Genomic DNA, 19876 nt, shown 5'->3' on the forward strand with positions numbered 1-19876 from the left:
GAAAGCGCGGGGAGTGTGTAGAGTTAACATTTTCTCCCGTGGGTGGCACTAAAGATAGATCAGACTGTGCCACTTTGTCGAGGAGCCTTTAACATGTAATTTAAGCGGAAGGGGAGAGCTGACCTGCGTAAGAGAGCTCTCCTACTTTCTTAAAGCCACAATGAATGAGCAAAGTTAGATACCATGTTCGGCAATTATATGTTCGTTTCTCCAGAAGAATGCTGCAGGAAGCTGAACGAGGAAGCACTTTGCTACACTTTGTGTGACTCCACAGCAGGGGTCTTCAACCTTTTTTAGCCCAGGGACCCCTTGGATGAGAGAAAAACAGAGCAGGGACCCCCGCTTGTAATTAGGGCCCGAGCACTGACAGTGCGAAGGCCCTATTGTATTTTTTTTTTCCTCGTTTTTGTCATTTATATTTTTATTTTTCTGATGAAATGAGGGCCTTTTTTCCCCCTAAACGTGCCCAAAAGTCACCAAGTTTTGCACGCAAGCCAAGCCTGGTGAAAAATTTGATATTTAATGGTTTGCATTAATGGGCGTGGCCTAATGGCTCAACAGCGCCCCCTAGAAAACTTTGTGCCTGAAGCCCCACAATACAGTTTGACGTACATGCACGAAAATCGGTACACACCTGTATCATGTCACAACTTAAAGAAAAGTCTCTTGGCGCCATGGCCGAAACCGAACATGAAGCCGGCTATTTTGAATTAATCATGTAATTTTGGCGCAATTTATGCCATTTCTTCGGCCCCTTCTTCGCCCGAACCGTAATGTGCACCCAGGTGTGTTATACATCAAAATGTGCATCTCCATCCTGCGACGACGCCCATTACTTTTCTCAGTCAAAAGTGTTACCATGGCGACGCTAGACGCCAAAAAGCGCGCCCCCCCTTCATCTGATCTGTATTTGATAGTTCCTACTTTCTGCCATAACTTTTGAATGGTGTGACATAAAGAGTCGTGGGTGGTGTCATCTGACTCGGTTTTGAGTCCTTGAACATAATTGGTGCAAATTAGCCCCGCCCCTTCTTCTGATTGGTCGATATTTTATAGTTCCTATTTTCTGCCATAACTTTTGAATGGTTTGACATAAAGAGTCATGGGTGGTGTCATCGGACTTCGTATTGAGTCCTTAACCTTTAATTGTGGAAATTGCATGCACGAGGGCCCGTTCATTGCTGCTTGCAGCTTTAATTCTTGTTTTTTCCCTTTTTTTAATGTGTCAAGTTTTAAGCCTGGCTTGTTATAACTTTTGAATGAGTTTTATTCTGCTTATATCACCTTATTAACCAATTCCTGACTGGATTATTAGCCTAAATGTGTTTATGGTTGATGAAACTTTGGCCTTGTCAGACGTGGAAGGAGTAACGTTAGGCCGAGCTGTAACGTTATAATCTCCAGCTTTAGGCTTCGTTATTGTCACAAATGTATCCATCAGGTTAAATATGAAATAGCCAAGTCAATTTCACAACGGATTTTCTTTTTCTTAAACAGCTAGCTCGTTTTTCCGCTCTAAAGTTGACATTGGTCACATGACTCACGTCATGGGAATCATTTATGTAGAGTTGTAGACTAAATAATTAATGTCAAAAGTAGATTATTGCCTGTTAATTGGAGTTTTCTCAATCATATATATATATATCATTTTTTTTTAATTTTCACAAATTGTTTTGGTTAAAATTGCCTTTATTTCTTTTTAAGTGGGAGGACCCCCTGCAGTACCTCCACGGCCCCCCTAGAGGTCGCAGAACCCCGGTTGAAGACCCCTGCTCTACACAAATAACTTAAACGATCTATTAATACTCCATAAATACTTAATGAGTCCTGATAGTTGAGAACGAAATGAAAAAAGAAGAATCCCTCGTGCACCGGCTGCTTGTTCGAGTACTCATCGAGATGGTCAAATTTTCTGAGGAATATACTGGTGACACGATCTCTGAAACAACTGTATGACAGATTATACTATCATTTTATCACCATGGTTACAGTACAAGAATGATATCAGAAAGGAGGTTCATACTACCAAGGGTGAGAACAGGTTTGATACAGAGAACTTTCTTTTACAGAGCCATGGTTGGCTGGAACTCTGTACCAGTTCATATTTCTCATGTAGGTAGCAAAGACTGGTTTAAGATTCAGTTGAAACAATATCTTTTAAAATTTAATGAATTATGATTTGACATTTGGAAGAAACAGAATGAAGTTTGAATAGAATTCCAGGTAGTGTAAACCCTATCACAATAAAGGTGAAAAGTGGTCAAGAATTCTAAGATAAGGTCATTTCAGGCAGGTATTGTTTATGAAGGTGTTTTATTTGATTTCATTTCCATGTATTTATGTCCTAGAATGACGGTGATTTAGTTTTATCCTCTGTGTTGTTTGTGACAGAGGTAGTTGTGTCTATTATTGTTTTGTTTGTCATGTATAATATATGTCTGTTATGTATTAAGTGTTCATTTGTGTGTTGTGTGTATGTTAGGCTGACCAAACGTCCTCTTTTCCCCGGACATGTCCTCTTTTTACGTCCTGTCCGGGGCGTCCGGGCGGGTTTTATAAATTGATGATAATGTCCGGTTTTCCTTTTGTGTGTGTGTATATGTGTGTGCGCCCCCCAGTTATCCTTGTTTGGTTCAGCGTGTGTGACGTAATCCCCGAGAGCCTGCCTTGTGGGCGGATCTCCAACACTCAACACTCAGCGGCAGACACACGCTCCCAAGATGCCGAAGCGAAAATGCATCTTCACCCAGTGCTTAGTGGGCCGGTACGCAGCGGTACGGAGTACCCCCACTTCTCAGTATTAGCCTCTGGCGTCCCGGGACTTTTTACGGCGTACCGGGACTTCTCATGAGCTCACAGTACTCTGTTCTCTCCTTATGATTTGGCTACAGTGGCGTCGCAACGCGACTGCCCCTCGTGAGACGTTCACTCGTAAAGCCTGATTTATGGTTCCGCGCTAAATCGACGCAGGCCCACGCCGTATGGTACGCGGCGATGCGCAACGTACGTGCGCGTTCTGCGTTGGTGTAACGCGGGCCATAAATCAGTTTACGGAGGTCCCGGGAGTCGAGAGTGTGCCAGAAAGCATTACCTCCTGAAATAAAACCGGTCAAAATCATCCCCCCTGAAATACAAATGAATGTGGTTTTACTGCTATTTCAGCATTTAGAGTCATCACCAGAAAAATAACAGCAGAAAAATAACTTATTTGACAATTTTCATCTGTTTCAAGTAAATTTTCACTTGAAATAAGTAGAAAAATCTGCCAGTGGGACAAGATTTATCTTCTCATTACAAGCAAAAAAATATTGTTCCACTGGCAGATTTTTCTACTTATTTTAAGTGAAAACCTACTTGAAACAAGTGAAAATTGATGTTTTTTCCAGTGATGAGTCTTGTTTAAAGTCTAATGAGATTTTTTTTAACTAAAATAAGACATTTTAACTAGAAATAAGACCAATATTCTTGTTAAGATTTTGAGTTTTTGCAGTGATCCATTTTACTTATCCTGTGAAGGACAGAGTCATATTGATAAGTTCATAAAACTGATTTTTATTGTTGTGTTTTGATGTATTTGATGTAAGCCCAGTGGATTTAAAGCTTACAGAAGGCTGCATTTAACTGCTGCTATGTCATTCCTGCAGTATTTCTGCAGGTGTTTAGGTCAGTGCTATTATTTGTAATATATTATGTAATCAGCACAATCTGTCCCCATATGATAAAATCCACCATCCCCCCTGATTTTTTTTTTTTACAATTCGAGTACTGACTGTAACTGTTATTATTTTAGACATAATAAAAAAGTTGAGTAACTTCTGAGAAGCCTATCTGAATTTCCGTCTTTGAGAGATATTATTTTGTAATATAACTGAATATTATATCCATACATATTAACTTTAAATATATTAAAATGATAACGAATCTTTGAGTAAACTGCGAGTATCATTTAAGTAGGCTATCTCGTGGCCGGGCTGAGTGTCCTCTTTTTTGAAAATCAAAATATGGTCAGCCTAGTGTATGTCGGACCCCAGGAAGAATAGCTAATGCTGTTGCTAATGCTAATGCTAACGCTTTAAAGGATGTCTGAAACACCACTTAATTTTTGTTTTGTAAATGGAACTGCTCCGGCATATGTAATGGATGTGCTGAAAAATTTGATCGTCTTGTGTAATCTCTTTGAAATTATTTTTTGTTTTTGTTCATTTGGTTTGTCATTTAGTCGTTTATTTTTTGTTTGTTTCTTAATTATTAAATTGTACTCTATCGTTTTTCATATATCCGATAATTTTTCTTTTGTGTAAATTCTTTGTAATTTTCATCATCTATAGATTTCTAACTGCTCATTTGTATATTTTGTTTTTATAAGTATGATATTAAATTTTATGTTAACTATAGGTGGAGGCACCTGATAAGCTCTTTTGAGTTTTCGCCTCTTCCTGCACTTTAATTTGTAAAGTTGGTAATTTTATTTGTGTAATGTTTAACTGTGCAAATAAATAAATCTAAAAATCTAAATCTAAACCTAAATAAAGCAAACATACAAATCTAATCAGCCAATCACGTCAGCAGAGCGCTCCGTTTAAGACCTGCTGGGGTTCAGACGGGGCATCGGGGCAGTGTGGCCTGGACGTCGGTGCCAGATGGGCGGGGTGGAGTTCTTCAGAAACTTGAATCAGGCTGGACAGGAAAAAAGGAAAAAGAGGAAAAATGCAGCTCGCTGCAGCTCTCTGGTTGGAGAGGCCTTGTGATGTGAGGTGAGAGGACAGCAGCCAGCAGCCGCTCATGACAGGAGAAAAAGAAAATAACTACGTGCTGCTATGAAAGTGTGCAGAACGCCATCCGTACGCAGCGCAGCACAAGAGCTCAGCAGATCCAACTGCTGCCAGTTGGACCAGGACAGACATCGTGTCCAGGTCTGATGAGTCTATACAGGACTGTCTCAGAAAATTAGAATATTGTGATTTTCTGTAATGCAATTACAAAAACAAAAATGTCATATATTCTGGATTCATTACAAATCAACTGAAATATTGCAAGCCTTTTATTATTTTAATATTGCTGATCATGGCTTACAGCTTAATAAAACTCAAATATCCTATCTCAAAAAATTAGAATATTCTGGGAATCTTAATCTTAAAATGTAAGCCATAATCAGCAATATTAAAATAATAAAAGGCTTGCAATATTTCAGTTGATTTGTAATGAATCCAGAATGTATGACGTTTTTGTTTTTTTAATTGCATTACAGAAAATAAAGAACTTTATCACAATATTCTAATTTTCTGAGACAGTCCTGTATATCAACTGCAGGGTCTGGGTTTGGTATCACCAGGACCACGTGGACCACCGATTGGTGGCCTGTAGTGAGGGTTGGGAGTCAGACGTCTGAGTCAGGAGGAGGAAATCAGTGAAAGAGCGGCTCTGACGGCTTCTTTTTCATTTATTCAACAGGCAATGGCAACAAAAGTCTGTTTCATGATCCAACTCTGAGGTGCAGATGTTCATAAACCTGGTGGCTGAGGAGAGAATTAAAAAGGGATCTAGATGGGCGATAAGGAACAACCAGATCTACCAGGAGCTCTGTCACTTCATAGCTGCCCGTGGCTGCCAACGGACTTTTCAGCAGCGCCGAGACAAACAAAAACATTTTTTAAAAAGGGTCGCTGTTTGAAGCTTTCAATCTCATTTTTTTACTTGATATCGAACACAAGCCACAGACCCAGCAGCACATTTATCATCTCCTCCAGGTTCTACATCTTTAGTGTTGTTGTCTTCTTCGTTTAGATCACACAATCAAATACGTCACAGCAGCTTCACTCCAACCTCCTACTTCTGATCTGGGTATTGAAAAGAAACGAGGGCAAGGTGAGTGGAGTCGGGCTGAGTATGTACTAGTGGAAAAGCGCCATAAGCATCTCCCGTGGGTTCCTGAGTCGTGGCATCCACAGTCACCAGATCTCGTGTTGTCCTGGTCTAGAAAGTACGACGGAGTATTAGGGCCTAACTAAGAAAAAAAAAAGGGAAATTACGAGAATAAAGTCATAATATTATGAGAATAAAGTTGTAACATTACGAGAATAAAGTCATAATGTTGCAAGAATAAAGTCATAATATTGTGAGAATGAAGTCATAACATTACGAGAATAAAGCCGTAATAGAATAAAGTCGTAACATTACGAGAATAAAGTCGTAACATTACGAGAATAAAGTCGTAATATTATGAGAATAAAGTCGTAACATTACGAGAATAAAGTCATAATGTTGCAAGAATAAAGTCGTAATAGAATAAAGTCATAATATTGTGAGAATAAAGTCGTAACATTACGAGAATAAAGCCGTAATAGAATAAAGTCGTAACATTACGAGAATAAAGTCGTAACATTATGAGAATAAAGTCGTAATTTATGAGAAAAAAATCGTAATATTATGAGAATAAAGTTGTAATATTATGAGAATATAATTTATGAGAACTCTAACAGGAAGAGCCTCTTCTCCCTGTGTTAAAATGAGGAATATTGAGCATCTTGTGAAGTTCTATTTATATATTTATAATATATTTAATATTACAACTTTATTCTCGTAATATTATGACTTCATTCTCATATTATTATGACTTCATTCTCATATTATTATGACTTTATTTTTTATTTTTTGTCTTAGTTTGGTCCTAATACTCCGTCGTAGGAAAGACCAAACTGATCCTTCCTTCTTTTGTCTTTGACGTTCAGGTTTGTAACTGTTGCACATTATTTGCTGTGAAGACACAAATGTGAACCCAGAACGGATAAATGCCTGTCCCATTGTTTAAAGAGAATAAAACATGGAAAAAATAGTGGAAAACTCCCAAGTCTGCACACTCAGAGCTTTTAACCTCCAGACAGATAGACGGGAAGACGTCTTGGGGTTCGTGCTGGATAGAGTTAAGAAATATAAAGAAATGAAAATGTCCAACAGCAGAGAGAGCCTCCTATCATAAACATGTGGATTCGTTTAGGTAGGTCAGATTTATTAAAAAGCTTGACATCATGTAAAACACGGGAACGCTGGTTAAAACATGACAGGAAAACAAAGAGCAGTCCAGTCGTCAGTGACGGAGCACCTCACCGCCCAGTAGAGGGCAGTGTGTGTGTACATCTGTCCGTCCATCAGTGTTGCACGAGTTAGACAACGTAAATTCGAAAATAATCACACTTTTCTCTCAGTAAATCTAAACATTCACATGTACATAATGATTCCAGTAAGTCACGCAGCTGCAGCTGATGGAGACATAAACATCCTCTCAGCTGAGCTATTCTGGGACGAGCTGTGCAGAGAGTCCATCTGGTTGAGATCCTCACAGTATTCACGTGTTTCACAAGAAAACACCGGGGATGGGAATGCTGGAGCGACTGGTAACACCCCGGGGGGGTTGTTGTGTCTGGATGGAGGTAATCTGGTCCAGGAGGTGCCCAAACCTCCCCTCACTGCGGTCAGAGGAGGTTTCATCGGACGTCCAGGAGGAGGGGACTCATACACCTGAACTGTGAAACAGTGGTGTGTGTGTGTGTGTGTGTGTGTGTGTGTGTGTGTGTGTGTGTGTGTGTGCCTGAGATGTATGCAAAAACTCTGTATTCTTGTGAAGAGACATGTGGTTTTAGCTGCTTCCTCCTTGAAGTATTTACAGCAGATGTGGACGGTCGTGCCCGCTCAGACTCCTGCAGCAGGAAAACATACGTGCAAGTTAATGTTTGAGTCCCGTCATTTCGATATAGAAGGAATGCGCATGACGTCACAGATGCGACTTCACAGCCGGTTACGCCCACTGAGTGGCAGAAAGACTGAGTGGCAGCGTAAAGTTTCAGTTTGAGCAACTGGAAAACATCTAAAATGTGAAAGAGCTGTTGTGTTATCGACTGTACTCGTAGATTTAGCAAGAAATCTGAGTTATTGTTTTACAGACTGCCGAAAAATAAGCTTAAGAGAGACAAATGGATCACTGCAATTTGCAGAAACAACTGGATTCCAGGCACCGAAACGTGGATTTGTATCAGGTTATGTTGGATTTTTGGGTAGCTAACGTTAAACGGCCAAATCATAAAGTTCGGTGTCCTCATCACTTTAATTTCGCCAACAAATCCTGCCTTGAAGTCGGACCAAGCGTCAAGACTTTTGAATGCCTTCAAGCTTTGCTTTATGTATTTCCCCGGCGTAGAAAATTAAGTATATATAAATTATCAGGAAACTCGATTCGTGGCCAAATATTAATGTCCATGGACCACTGGTTCTTGGGGTAACTGTACGGGTCACTGTCAAGTCCAACTGCCTTTAATTTAAGCCGATAATCGGCTGTTATCCCGTCTTCTCCACTAGTTGCAGCCATTTTTACTGATGTTTTGCCACTGCGAGTAAGGGGGCTGGTTCAGTGGGGAAGTGACGTCAATGCAGACCCTCTATTAGCAAAGTAGGTGCAAGAACTGGTGAAGGCCCACCTGTGGCTCTCTGTATCACACACGTCCTCTTGCACTCCTCCTCCGTGTCGAAGCGGTTCTTGTTGCCGTCGCAGCCTCCGTACCAGAACTGGGCGCAGGCGTTGGCCTGCTTGTCGTAGTACCAGCGGATGTTATAGTCACGACACGTGCCCTGGTCCAGAGCCAAGGTGCAGCGAGGGTCCAAGGGTACGGTCTCTGTGGGAGAACGTTTCATATGATGAGGGCGGGGACGCACAGAGAGGCTCAGTTTCAGAGCAGCTCCACAACAACAGCCCCTCTGCATCGAGAATAATTGGCCTCTCCTATTCCTCGCTTTGATGCACACGCAGCATGAAGGTTACACGAAAGAACGCCGCCTTCTCCGTCATCAGCTCGCTAAACACACTGGACTGGAACATCGCTGTGGATTCACCTGCCGAATCAGGTGACGTCACAGCAGATGTCCCTCCAGACGTCACTGGGCTCAGTTTTACCTTTTTCCTGATGTTTTAGTTTCAGTATACTTTTCCTCTGTTTTGTTTGTAAAGTTCATGTCTTGAGTTTATTAGGGCCCGAGCACCCTCAGTGCGAAGGCCCTATTGTATCTGTAGGATTTTTTTTTTTTTTTTTCTTTCTTTCTTTTTTCTTTCGTTCTTCTGACGAAAGGAGGGCCTTTTTGCCCCCCTAAACGTGCCCAAAAAGTCACCAAATTTTGCATGCAAGTCAGGCCTGGCGAAAAATTTGATATTTAATGGTTTACATTAATGGGCGTGGCAAAATGGCTCAACAGCGCCCCCTAGAAAACTTTGTGCCTCAAGCCCCACGATACGGTTTGACGTACATGCACGAAAATCGGTACACACCTGTATCATGGCACAACTGAAAGAAAAGTCTCTTGGCGTCATGCCCTAAACCGAACAGGAAGTCGGCCATTTTGAATTAGTCGGGTCATTTTGGCGAAATTTATGCCATTCCTTCGAAAGTTAATTCAGCCCGAACCGCAACGTGCCCCCAAGTGTGTTATACATCAAAATGTGCGTCTCCATCCTGCGACAACACGCATTACTTTTCTCTTTCAAAAGCGTTACCGTGGCGGCGCTAGACGCCAAAAAGCGCACCCACCCTTCATCTGATTGGTTCGACAGAAAAAACTTTGTGCCTCAAGCCCCATAATACGGTTTGACGTACATGAACGAAAATCGGTACACACCTGTATCATGTCGCAACTAAAAGAAAAGTCTCTTGGCGCCATGGCCGAAACCTAACAGGAAGTCGGCCATTTTGAACATTCTGAATTAATCGCGTAATTTTGGAGCAATATATGCTATTCCTTCGAGAATTAATTCAGCCCGAACCGCAACGTGCACCCAGATGTGTTATACATCAAAATGTGCGTCTCCATCCTGCGACTACACGCATTACTTTTCTCTTTCAAAAGTGTTACCGTGGCGACGCTAGACGCCAACAAGCGCACCCCCCCTTCATCTGATTGGTCCATATTTGATAGTTCCCCAAAAGGCACCAAATTTGGCATGCAAGCCAGGCCTGGCGATAAATTTGATATTTCATGGTTTGCATTAATGGCCGTGGCAAAATGGCTCAACAGCGCCCCCTAGAATACTTTTATCTTCCATAACTTTTGAATGGTTTGACATAGGAAGTTGTGGGTGGTGTCATGGGACTCTGTAATGAGTCCTTAAGCTTCGTTGGCCTTAATAAGCCCCGCCCCTTCTTCTGATTGGTTGTCCCTATTTTCTGCTATAACATTGGAATGGTTTGACATAGAGAGTCGTGGGTGGTGTCATCAGATTCTTTATGGAGTCCTTGACCTTCATTGGCCAGAATTAGCCCCGCCTCTTCTTCTGATTGGTTGTCCCTTTTTTCTGCTATAACTTTTGAATGGTTTGACATAGGAAGGTGTGGGTGATGTCATGGGACTCTGTAATGAGTTCTTAAGCTTCGTTGGCCTTAATTAGCCCCGCCCCTTCTTCTGATTGGTTGTCCCGATTTTCTGCTATAACTTTGGAATGGTTTGACATAGAGAGTAGTGGGTGATGTCATCAGATTCTGTATGGAGTCCTTGACCTTCATTGGCCTGAATTAGCCCCGCCCCTTCTTCTGATTGGTTGTCCCTTTTTTCTGCTATATCTTTTGAATGGTTTGACATAGGAAGTCGTGGGTGGTGTCATTTCTGATATGCTAATGGGGGGCGGTGGCCGTGAGTGCGAGGGTCCGTTCATCGCTGCTTGCAGCTTTAATTTTTATTTATTTTTTTTATAAAACTAGACGTATTGATTCAGTCTCAGGGACCTGAAATGGTTGCAGTTTGCGTCTCTGCTTGTTCTCGTGTCTGTTTGTTTGTTTTTTCTCTTACAGATTTCAAAGGCTTGTGTTCCCGTTGTGTGTTTCCCTGTGTTTAAAAAATTTATAAATAAATTATATATATATATATATATATATATATATATATATATATATATATATATATATATATATATATATACACATACATATATGTATTTTTTTTAAATAAAATAAATATATATGATATATTAAAATATATATGATATATATTATATATTAAAAATGCATATATATGACTTAGGTTTTTACAAACTAACCATTAATATATATGCAGAAGAAAAAAAAAACTTCAAGTATTCTATTTTTTTTTTGAGTTTATTTTTAATAACTGAGTTTGAGTGTTTTCTCAACCTCTAGTGGTCTTCCTAGTAAATGCACGCTCTTACACCTTTGCAAAGGTTTCTAAAAGGAGAACTGGAGGTTGCTTCAGGTTGCTTTACCTGCAGGGAAAAATATTCTGATGCAGTTCAAATAAAAGTCTGTGTGGTTTTTAGATTCTACTCGTTCCTATAATCACAGTTCTGGTTGTTTATGAACATCCATTTGTGCATTGTAGGTCCTCAGGAGACCTGAAACGTGGTCAACAAATGTGGATCGGAGCTCTTCTTGACAATTCTGGCGTATTCAAATATTCTACTTTGGTGGTGTGTGAAACCTGCAGGAAGGATGCATTTTCCTGTTATCCCAGAAGCATCCCTCGCTTTGCCACTTATTAGGGCCCGAGCACCTTCAGTGCGAAGGCCCTATTCTATTTGCAGGAATTTTTATTATTAGGGCCCGAGCACCTTCAGTGCGAAGGCCCTATTGTATCTGTAGGAATTTTTTTTCTTTCTTTTTTTTTTTTCTTTCTTCTGACGAAAGGAGGGCCTTTTTGCCCCCCTAAACGTGCCCAAAAAGTCACCAAATTTTGCATGCAAGTCAGGCCTGGCGATAAATTTGATATTTCATGGTTTGCATTAATGGGCGTGGCAAAATGGCTCAACAGCGCCCCCCGGAAAACTTTGTGCCTCAAGCCCCACAATATGGTTTGACGTACATGCACGAAAATCGCTACACACCTGTATCATGGCACAACTTAAAGAAAAGTGTCTTGGAGCCATGGCCGAAACCGAACAGGAAGTCGGCCATTTTGAATTAATTGTGTAATTTTGGCGCAATTTATGCCATTCCTTCGGCAATTAATACGGCCCGAACCGTAATGTGCACCCAGGTGTGTTATACATCAAAATGTGCGTCTCCATCCTGCGACTACGCGCATTACTTTTCTCTTTCAAAAGTGTTACCGTGGCGACGCTAGACGCCAAAAGGCGCGCCCCCCCCTTCATCTGATTGGTCCATATTTGATAGTCACCAAATTTTGCATGCAAGACAGGCCTGGCGATACATTTGATATTTCATGGTTTGCATTAATGGGCGTGGCCTAACGGCTCAACAGCGCCCCCTAGAATACTATTCTCTGCCATAACTTTTGAAAGGTTTGACATAAAGAGTTGTGGGTGGTGTCATGGGACTCGGTATTGAGTCCTTTACCATAATTGGTGAAAATTAGCCACGCCCCATCTTCTGATTGGTTGTCCCTATTTCCCACTATAACTTTTGAATGTTTTGACATAGAGAGTAGCGGGTGGTGTCATCTGACTCTGTATTGAGTCCTTGAGCTTCATTGGCCTGAATTAGCCCCGCCCCTTCTTCTGATAGGTTGTCCGATTTTCTGCTATAACTTTTGAATGGTTTGACGTAGGAAGTCGTGGGTGGTGTAATTTCTGATATGCTTATGGGGGGCGGTGGCCGTGAGTGCGAGGGCCCGTTCATCGCTGCTTGCAGCTTTAATTTGTTTTGCAATAGCAATCAGACATTTCTCTGGAGAAAAACTATGGAAAATATATAAAAGGAGTTTGAGTGATTATATGTACCTTTGGGAAGAGCCGGCCTTGTTGCAGGCACATTCACTACAGATACACCTGAGGACGAGCCTTTGTCGGTGGAGGTGTCCTCTCTGCCCGAAGGGGGAGGTTCACTCTCGGCGCTGCCACGGGTGAACGTGTCCCCCCGGCCATATCCCTCGTCGGTTGGTCGCTGCCCTCCTCCCCCCTGAGGACGACACCAGAAACATGAAGGACTCACCGAGCTCTGTGGACCGGCATGTAACGTTCCCACGTGTGGTGGGTGCTACGCTCACCTGCTGGGTGCTTCCCTCACGGCCGGAGTTGGAGTCAGTCCGCCTAGCGTCCGGCTGAGTCACGGGCTTGTATCCACCGTTGCCGTAGCTGCCGGTGCCAATCCTGTTGTCTCGGTTGCCATTGTAGCCGTTGTTCCCGTAGCCGTTGTAGCCGTTAGTTATCCTGTTATATATCAGGGCTCCATTCTCGTCCTCGCAGAACTGGCTGACCAGTTTAGACTCCAGAGCTAAGAGAACAAATCACACACTTTAATGTCACCAACTACGTACATTTGGCTCATTAAAGCACAAACATAAGGCTCCATTGCTCTATTTCTACGGAAGAGTATTAGGGCCATGCAGGAAAAAAAAATATTTGAGAGGGGAAGATTTTTTTAATTGCACACTTCGAAAAAAAGGCGAAATGTCGAGAAAAAAAATCGAAATGTCGACATTAATGTTGAAATACAATTTCTAGAATAAAGTCGAAATGTCGCCTTTTTTATCAACATTTCAACTTTATTCACGAAATTTTGACTTTTTTCCTCAACATTTTGACTTTTTTCTCGAAATTATACTTCAACATTATTAGCAACATTTTGACATTTTTCTCGACATTTTGACTTTTTTCTCGAAGTGCATAGTGAAAAACCAAAACCGAACCAAAAACGAAGTGTACGGGTCACTGCCAAGTCCAACTGCCTTTAATTTAAGCTGATAATCGGCTGTTATCCAGTCTTTTCCATAGTTTCCCCTACTAGTTGCAGCCATTTTTGCGAGTAAGGGGGCTGGTCCAGTGGGAAAGTGACGTCAATGCATAACCTCTATACAGTCATGGATTATTAGACCACCTTTGTTACCACCTATTATTGGCAGTAATAGAGGGCCCCAAAATCAAATTTTGCTTTGGGCCCCATAGAGGCTTGGGCCGGCCCTGGAGATATGTGAATGTAAAATAAACAGACCTGGCAGAGTATTGAAGTCATCAATGAGGAACATGTGCTCGCTGTCTGGGTCGGAGGCGATCAGGTTCAGCTCTCTCAGGAACTCGGCCTGCGTTGGATCCGAGGAGTTCACGATCCCCAGGGCAAACATCTCGATGTTGGCGGCGTGTGCTTCCCGCACAGCGAGATCCAGCTTGACAGGCTCCCGTCGGTCCGTCTGTCCGTCCGTGATCACGATGGCCACCTTGCTGACCCCCGAGCGGGAGCTGTAGAAGGCCTCCTGCGTGGCTTTGCGGATGGCCGTCCCGGTGTAGGTGCCCTCGCCCAGGTACGGGATGTTCCTGATGGCCTGCTTGATCTCCTCCTTGGACGAGTAGCGAGCCAGGTTGAACACCAGCCTCACCTCCAGGCTGTACAGGATCAGACCGATCCTGGTGGCGTTGCGGCCCACCGTCACCCGGTCCACCAGAGCCGTCACAAAGTCCTTGATGATCTCGTAGTTCTCCGGGCCCACACTTTCTGAGCTGTCAACGACAAACACCAGCTCCATCGGCCTCTCCTTACACTTGATCCCGCATCCTGGAATCACATCACATCAAATGTCTCGTTGAGGAGGTCCAAACTAAGACATCAGATCTATCTATCTGCAGATAAAATGACAGAAACTAAGGCCCTGTCCCAATACTATCACTACCCCTAGTTTTCAGCCCTACCCCTAAATTTTGCGCGTTCCCGTGAGGGTAGTGGTGTCCCAATTCCTCTTTCCACCTAGGGGTAGTGAAGAAAACTAGTGTAGTGGCTATGAATCTGTCCCTACGGATCGAGGGATTTCCGATGTTCACTAGTTGATCTAGGGCCAGAAAAATTTCCCAGAATGCTTTTCGTCGTCATTTGCGGAAAAAAAAACAAAAACATGGCGGACATTTCCTATTTTTTAGTGAATAAAATCAATATTTTGAGTTAGTTTCTGCATAAAAATGTGTTTTGATTACATTTCTAGTGAGAAATATATATTTTACTTTCATGATATTCACTCAGTGAATGTACATAATCACTCGTTTGCCTGTTGTGGCGAAGATCACGCCAGAATAAAGGCTGATTTATGGTTCTGCGTTACACCAACGCAGAGCCTACGGCGTAGCCTCAGCTTTCTGATTTTAGTGGTGGTGCTGAAAGTAGGAGTAGGGGGTGTATTGGGATAGGGCCCTGGGAAGATTTCTAGTGCCCTAAAATCTGTCCCTTCTTTTTTAGGGGTAGTGGTAGTGAGGGAGGGCTAGTGAAAGAAAGTAAGGGGTGTATTGGGATTGGGCCTAAATCTCCTCCTCCTAGATAACATTTGTGCTGTTTAATGCAATACTGAGACGCAACATGAGATACTTTACCGCAGATCTCTTTGATCATAAGAATGATGTCCTCTCTCTGAAATGAATACACCAACACAATATCAGCACAGAAAAAGAAAGAACATGAAAAGTAGAGCAATCAATGGAAAATAATTTGAAAGGGTTCAACTCACAGTGAGGCCTGCTTCACCTTTGACCCCTGGCCGGCCCTAAGATGAGGAGACAAGACTTCAAATCCCTGACACATCTCGGTGCAGCAGCATCATCAGTGATTAAGCACTTTGAAACAGTTTGTAGTAGCCGTGCTGCTAAGCTCTCGAATGAAACTACACGAAACATCGAAGGTAGCTTGTGCGAAGTACATAAACAATCGCAGGACTTAAAGTCAGACTGGAGACGCAGCAGTGTTCACATCTTCCTCCTCTTAAGTCATTTTTTCTGCTTACCTTGCTGACTGTCAACATTGTTTTATTGCTTGCAATGAAAATCGAAAATCTCTACATTTTTAATCAAAGTTTATTAGAAAGCCGGAGCGGTCCACGAGCTCAGGGCCGGCCCAAGCCTCCATGGGGCCCTAAGCAAAATGTGATTTTGGGGCCCTCTATTACTGCCAATAATACTGATTATTGATCATTCACAAACCCACTATAAACTTATTTCATGTTCTTCCCTGTCATTACAAATACACTTGTAAAACAAGATGTAAGAACTTTTTGTTGTAGGCCTACTTAGTAATCCACAGTAATTAAGACCATGGAAGCAGACAGCAGATTAACAAACTTGCAGAAAAATCTTTCAATTCATATTTTGCAAAATCAGCAACTGCCCCTACTGGCCACACAGAGAAGCAATAGATAAAAGGTCAAATAGATCATTTATAAATCATTTACGTCAATTTTTGGTTTTAAATAAACTGCAACAGTAATGTGCAACAACAATTTGAAGTGGAACAACAACAATTAAGTGCAACAACAAAGTACAACAAAAACTAGAACTATAATTAAAATCACTCAACTTAGATAAACATGGAAAACAATATGTTCTCCGTGTAAAAATAAATTCAAATGTACAAAAACAGACATTATTAAATAGAATAAACAAATACAATCAAAAGAATACTTAAATAATGATGTAAATCAACAGAGGTAGCAGAAACGAGGTAACAAAAATTGTTTAAAAATAAAATATTAAAAATGTGCAAAATCTGCACCAGCAGTAGTCTACTCTAGTCTGTTAACATAATATTGTTTATGTAATAATATTAATTATTGTGTTTTTTACAATAACATACCTATGATAATGTATGAATCATCACTCACACATTCAAAAATATTTTATTTTATTTTATTTTTTTTAACTCTTGGGGGCCCCCTAGTGGTCACGGGGCCCTAAGCAGCCGCTTAGTTCGCTTATGCCTTGGCCCGGCTCTGCACGAGCTCACTCAGTTGCAGAGACAAAGGTTCTGGGAACCAAGCTGTTAAGGAACACGTCGTTGTGGCAACTGTTTCCACATCGAGAGTCTGAAGTCACTTAGTGGCAAATACGACCAAAGGACTGTCTTTCTGTCGTCTGTCACATTACAAGCTCTAAGTTAGTTAGTTGCCTTCTCTTGTGGACTTTACAAAAATGTAACACTGCTTAAGAAATAAATGTTGGCTCAATTTGGCTTAAAGCAGCACAAAGCAGCATCTTTTGCTCGGAGGGTCCCCCTACAGGGATGGAGGTGAAGTCACTTCCCTGCTTTCTTTTGCATCTTCACTTTCTTCAGCCTTTTAGTGAAGAACATCACTTCGAATGGACATATGAAACCCATAAAAGCATCATTAGTGTCACTCACAGCCTCCCCTGAGGATCCAGGGTCTCCCATCTCTCCTTTGAATCCCTTGACTCCCCTCTCCCCCGCCGAGCCTCGGTCACCCTGCACATCACAAAGCAAAGCCAGCAGGGAACAGACAATTAATAATCCAAATAGAACCGACACTCAAAGTTCAAGTCACCATGGTAACTGACCTTAGATCCAGCAAAGCCCTCTCCAGGTATCCCTCTTGGCCCCGTTACACCCTGAGACCCCTGTTCACCCTGAATCAAACACAGAGTGCATTTACAGTGTCAGACACAGAAATACTTTGTTCAAACAAGTTGGCGTTGAGTCTTTGAACCCATAACGGATTAACTATAATAAAACATCTTAGTTTACATTAATTGATATGTGAATGAATATAAAATGCTCGACTCACTTTTGGCCCTTGAACTCCTTGTCCTTGTGGCCCATTTGGTCCTGGTGGACCGGGTCGCCCTGAGTTTCCCTGCAAATTCAGCCAAATAAGTGAAGGCCAATATTACGCAGACAAGAGTAAAGAAGTACGCCGTGTCCAACGATGTTGATGCAAATACACTTTTAGTGGATCAATTCTCACAGGTCTGCTTGATCTGCTGCAGGACCGTTGTCTACAAACTAAGTTCAAGATTATTCTAAAGAGGCCGTGTGTAGGAAACAACCTCCTGGGTTTACCTGAATGAGGCAACTCTTAGTAAAGGAAAGGAATGCAATCTGGGTTATGGTTGGGAGTTCTCCCGGGTTGCTGTCTACACATCTGGGCAGAACTTTGTGAACAATTGCATGGTTGGTCAGAATTTATAAGTGAGAGAAATTTGAAGTGTGAAGACTTCCTAAAATGTCCACACTTGAATATGAAATGTCCTGGTGATCAAGACGTATCAGAGAGAATTCTTAGTTTTTACTTCGTATGAATCAATGTCTTAACTTGGTAAACTTGGAAGCTGGTGAATTGTGATTGTTTTTAATAAAAAAAGGGTGTACACTAGTAACAAATCTCACCAAATAAAATCAACATAGTTTCTCACTTTGTACTATTGACCAATTTAGGCCTTAAAGGGAAAGTTTCGTTTTTTACAACCTTGACCTTATTTCTGGCATTTTTTATGGTCGTATACTCACCCAGAAAAGTTTGGTGTCATTTGGAGTCCTTCGGAAGATATTAGGAGTTTTGTGCGAGCCGCTTATCAATATAATGGTAGCGAATGGGGGCACAGCGGGACACAGACGATGCAGCGTCTTAATAACACATTATTGCCGCAAAACTCGTTCATTTCTTTTTCCCACTCTTGCTAAATCTTAGTCCCCAGGTTTTTATTCAGTTAAACACATTATAACTCACTAACAACAAGGAAATCAGTTTGTAAACAAGACCTCTGACCTGCATGACGTCATCTCTGTGCGCGCATCCTGGACAGGTACAGCTAGACTTAAAACGGTAACTTAGACTAGAAAACGGTAAGGACGTCCATCATATTCAAAGTCGTCGTCCACAACCTCAGGATTTGACAAATATTCAGACATGTTTCAAATAACTAACAGTAAACTAACAGTAGCGAACTCCAGCTGTACACGGAACTGTGTCTGGGATGCGCGCACAGAGATGACGTCATGCAGGTCAGAGGTCTTGTTTACAAACGGATTTATTTGTTACACACACAGCCACGGATGTAGACAACAGGTCCTGGAAGATAGCCAGAAGCAGATCTAGTGATTCATAAAAGAAATTAACGAGTTTCGCGGGAATAATGTGTTATTTAGACGCTGCATCGTCTGTGTCCCGCTGTGCCCCCATTCGCTACCATTATATGGATAAGCGGCTCGCACAAAACCCCTAATATCTTCCAAAGGACTCCAAATGACACCAAACTTTTCTGGGTGAGTATACGACCATAAAAAATGCCAGAAATAAGGTCCAGGTTGTAAAAAACGAAACTTTCCCTTTAATACTTGATAGCTTGACTTGTGTTTCTACGTAGCAACCACTCATGTATCTTAAGTACCTTTGCTGCTTCAAAGTGTTTCGCTGTGTAATTACAGCACCTGCCTAACCATTGCTAGACAGGTGATCTTTTCTGCAGCCCTGTCCCTCTAAGGACCGACAAACATCGTTGGTTCAGTTGTGGACTTGGTACCGTTGTGGTTGCAACATTGAACTGGTCAGAGTTTGGCTCTCGTTTGGCTACTCACTGCACAGTTTTGTGGGACAGATAATCGCAGTAGCCTAGCTTTGATTCAGCCTCAGGGACCTGAAATGGTTGCTGTTTGTGTCTCTGCCTGTTCTCGTGTCTGTTTGTTTTTTCTCTTACAGATCTCGAAGGCTTGTGTGCTTGTTGTGCGTTTCCCTGTGTTTTTCACGTTTTAGACTAAAAGTGGATGTCACCACCCCCCCTTCACATTTAATTAAAAAAAAAAAATAAAAAATATATATATATATATATATATATATATATATATATATATATATATATAATATTATTAAGGTTTTTACCAACTAGTTATTAACCATTAATATATGCAGCCAAAAAAAAAAAGAAAAAAAGAACTGCTCTGGTGCATTGATTCCTTGGATCCATAAATGTAACTGGTTTCATGTGTCTTGGCTTCAGGAAGCGAGAATAAGGTCATCTTGTTCCAAATATAGTCAGAACACATGTTGCAGCCACACAGGGCAGCTGTATCGCACATGTTTAATCAATGACGTGACTCGAATCGGATGTGTGATGAATATGAAACACATTATTCAAGTTTCTTTCAAGTTTGTTCATTAAACACCGACTCTG

The 19876-nt window shown here is 41.7% G+C and overlaps 1 protein-coding gene across 1 annotated transcript in view; it reads right to left on the reverse strand.

The window, feature by feature from the left end:
* Positions 1–6954: 6954 nt before the first annotated feature.
* Positions 6955–19876, reverse strand: part of LOC133425074 (collagen alpha-1(XXVIII) chain-like) — a 73291-nt gene continuing 60369 nt past the window's right edge. Inside the window, exons 27-36 of the mRNA XM_061715740.1 lie at positions 17494–17562; positions 17267–17335; positions 17094–17174; positions 15430–15465; positions 15296–15332; positions 13935–14492; positions 12991–13217; positions 12725–12902; positions 8469–8663; positions 6955–7694 (exon numbers count right to left, since the gene is read on the reverse strand). Coding sequence (XP_061571724.1) covers positions 7687–7694; positions 8469–8663; positions 12725–12902; positions 12991–13217; positions 13935–14492; positions 15296–15332; positions 15430–15465; positions 17094–17174; positions 17267–17335; positions 17494–17562 — 1458 coding nt within the window. The 3' untranslated portion in view covers positions 6955–7686. The remainder of the gene's footprint in view (positions 7695–8468; positions 8664–12724; positions 12903–12990; positions 13218–13934; positions 14493–15295; positions 15333–15429; positions 15466–17093; positions 17175–17266; positions 17336–17493; positions 17563–19876) is intronic.

This window comes from Cololabis saira, chromosome 24 (genome assembly GCF_033807715.1).
Source record: "Cololabis saira isolate AMF1-May2022 chromosome 24, fColSai1.1, whole genome shotgun sequence".
NCBI classification, from domain to species: domain Eukaryota; kingdom Metazoa; phylum Chordata; class Actinopteri; order Beloniformes; family Belonidae; genus Cololabis; species Cololabis saira.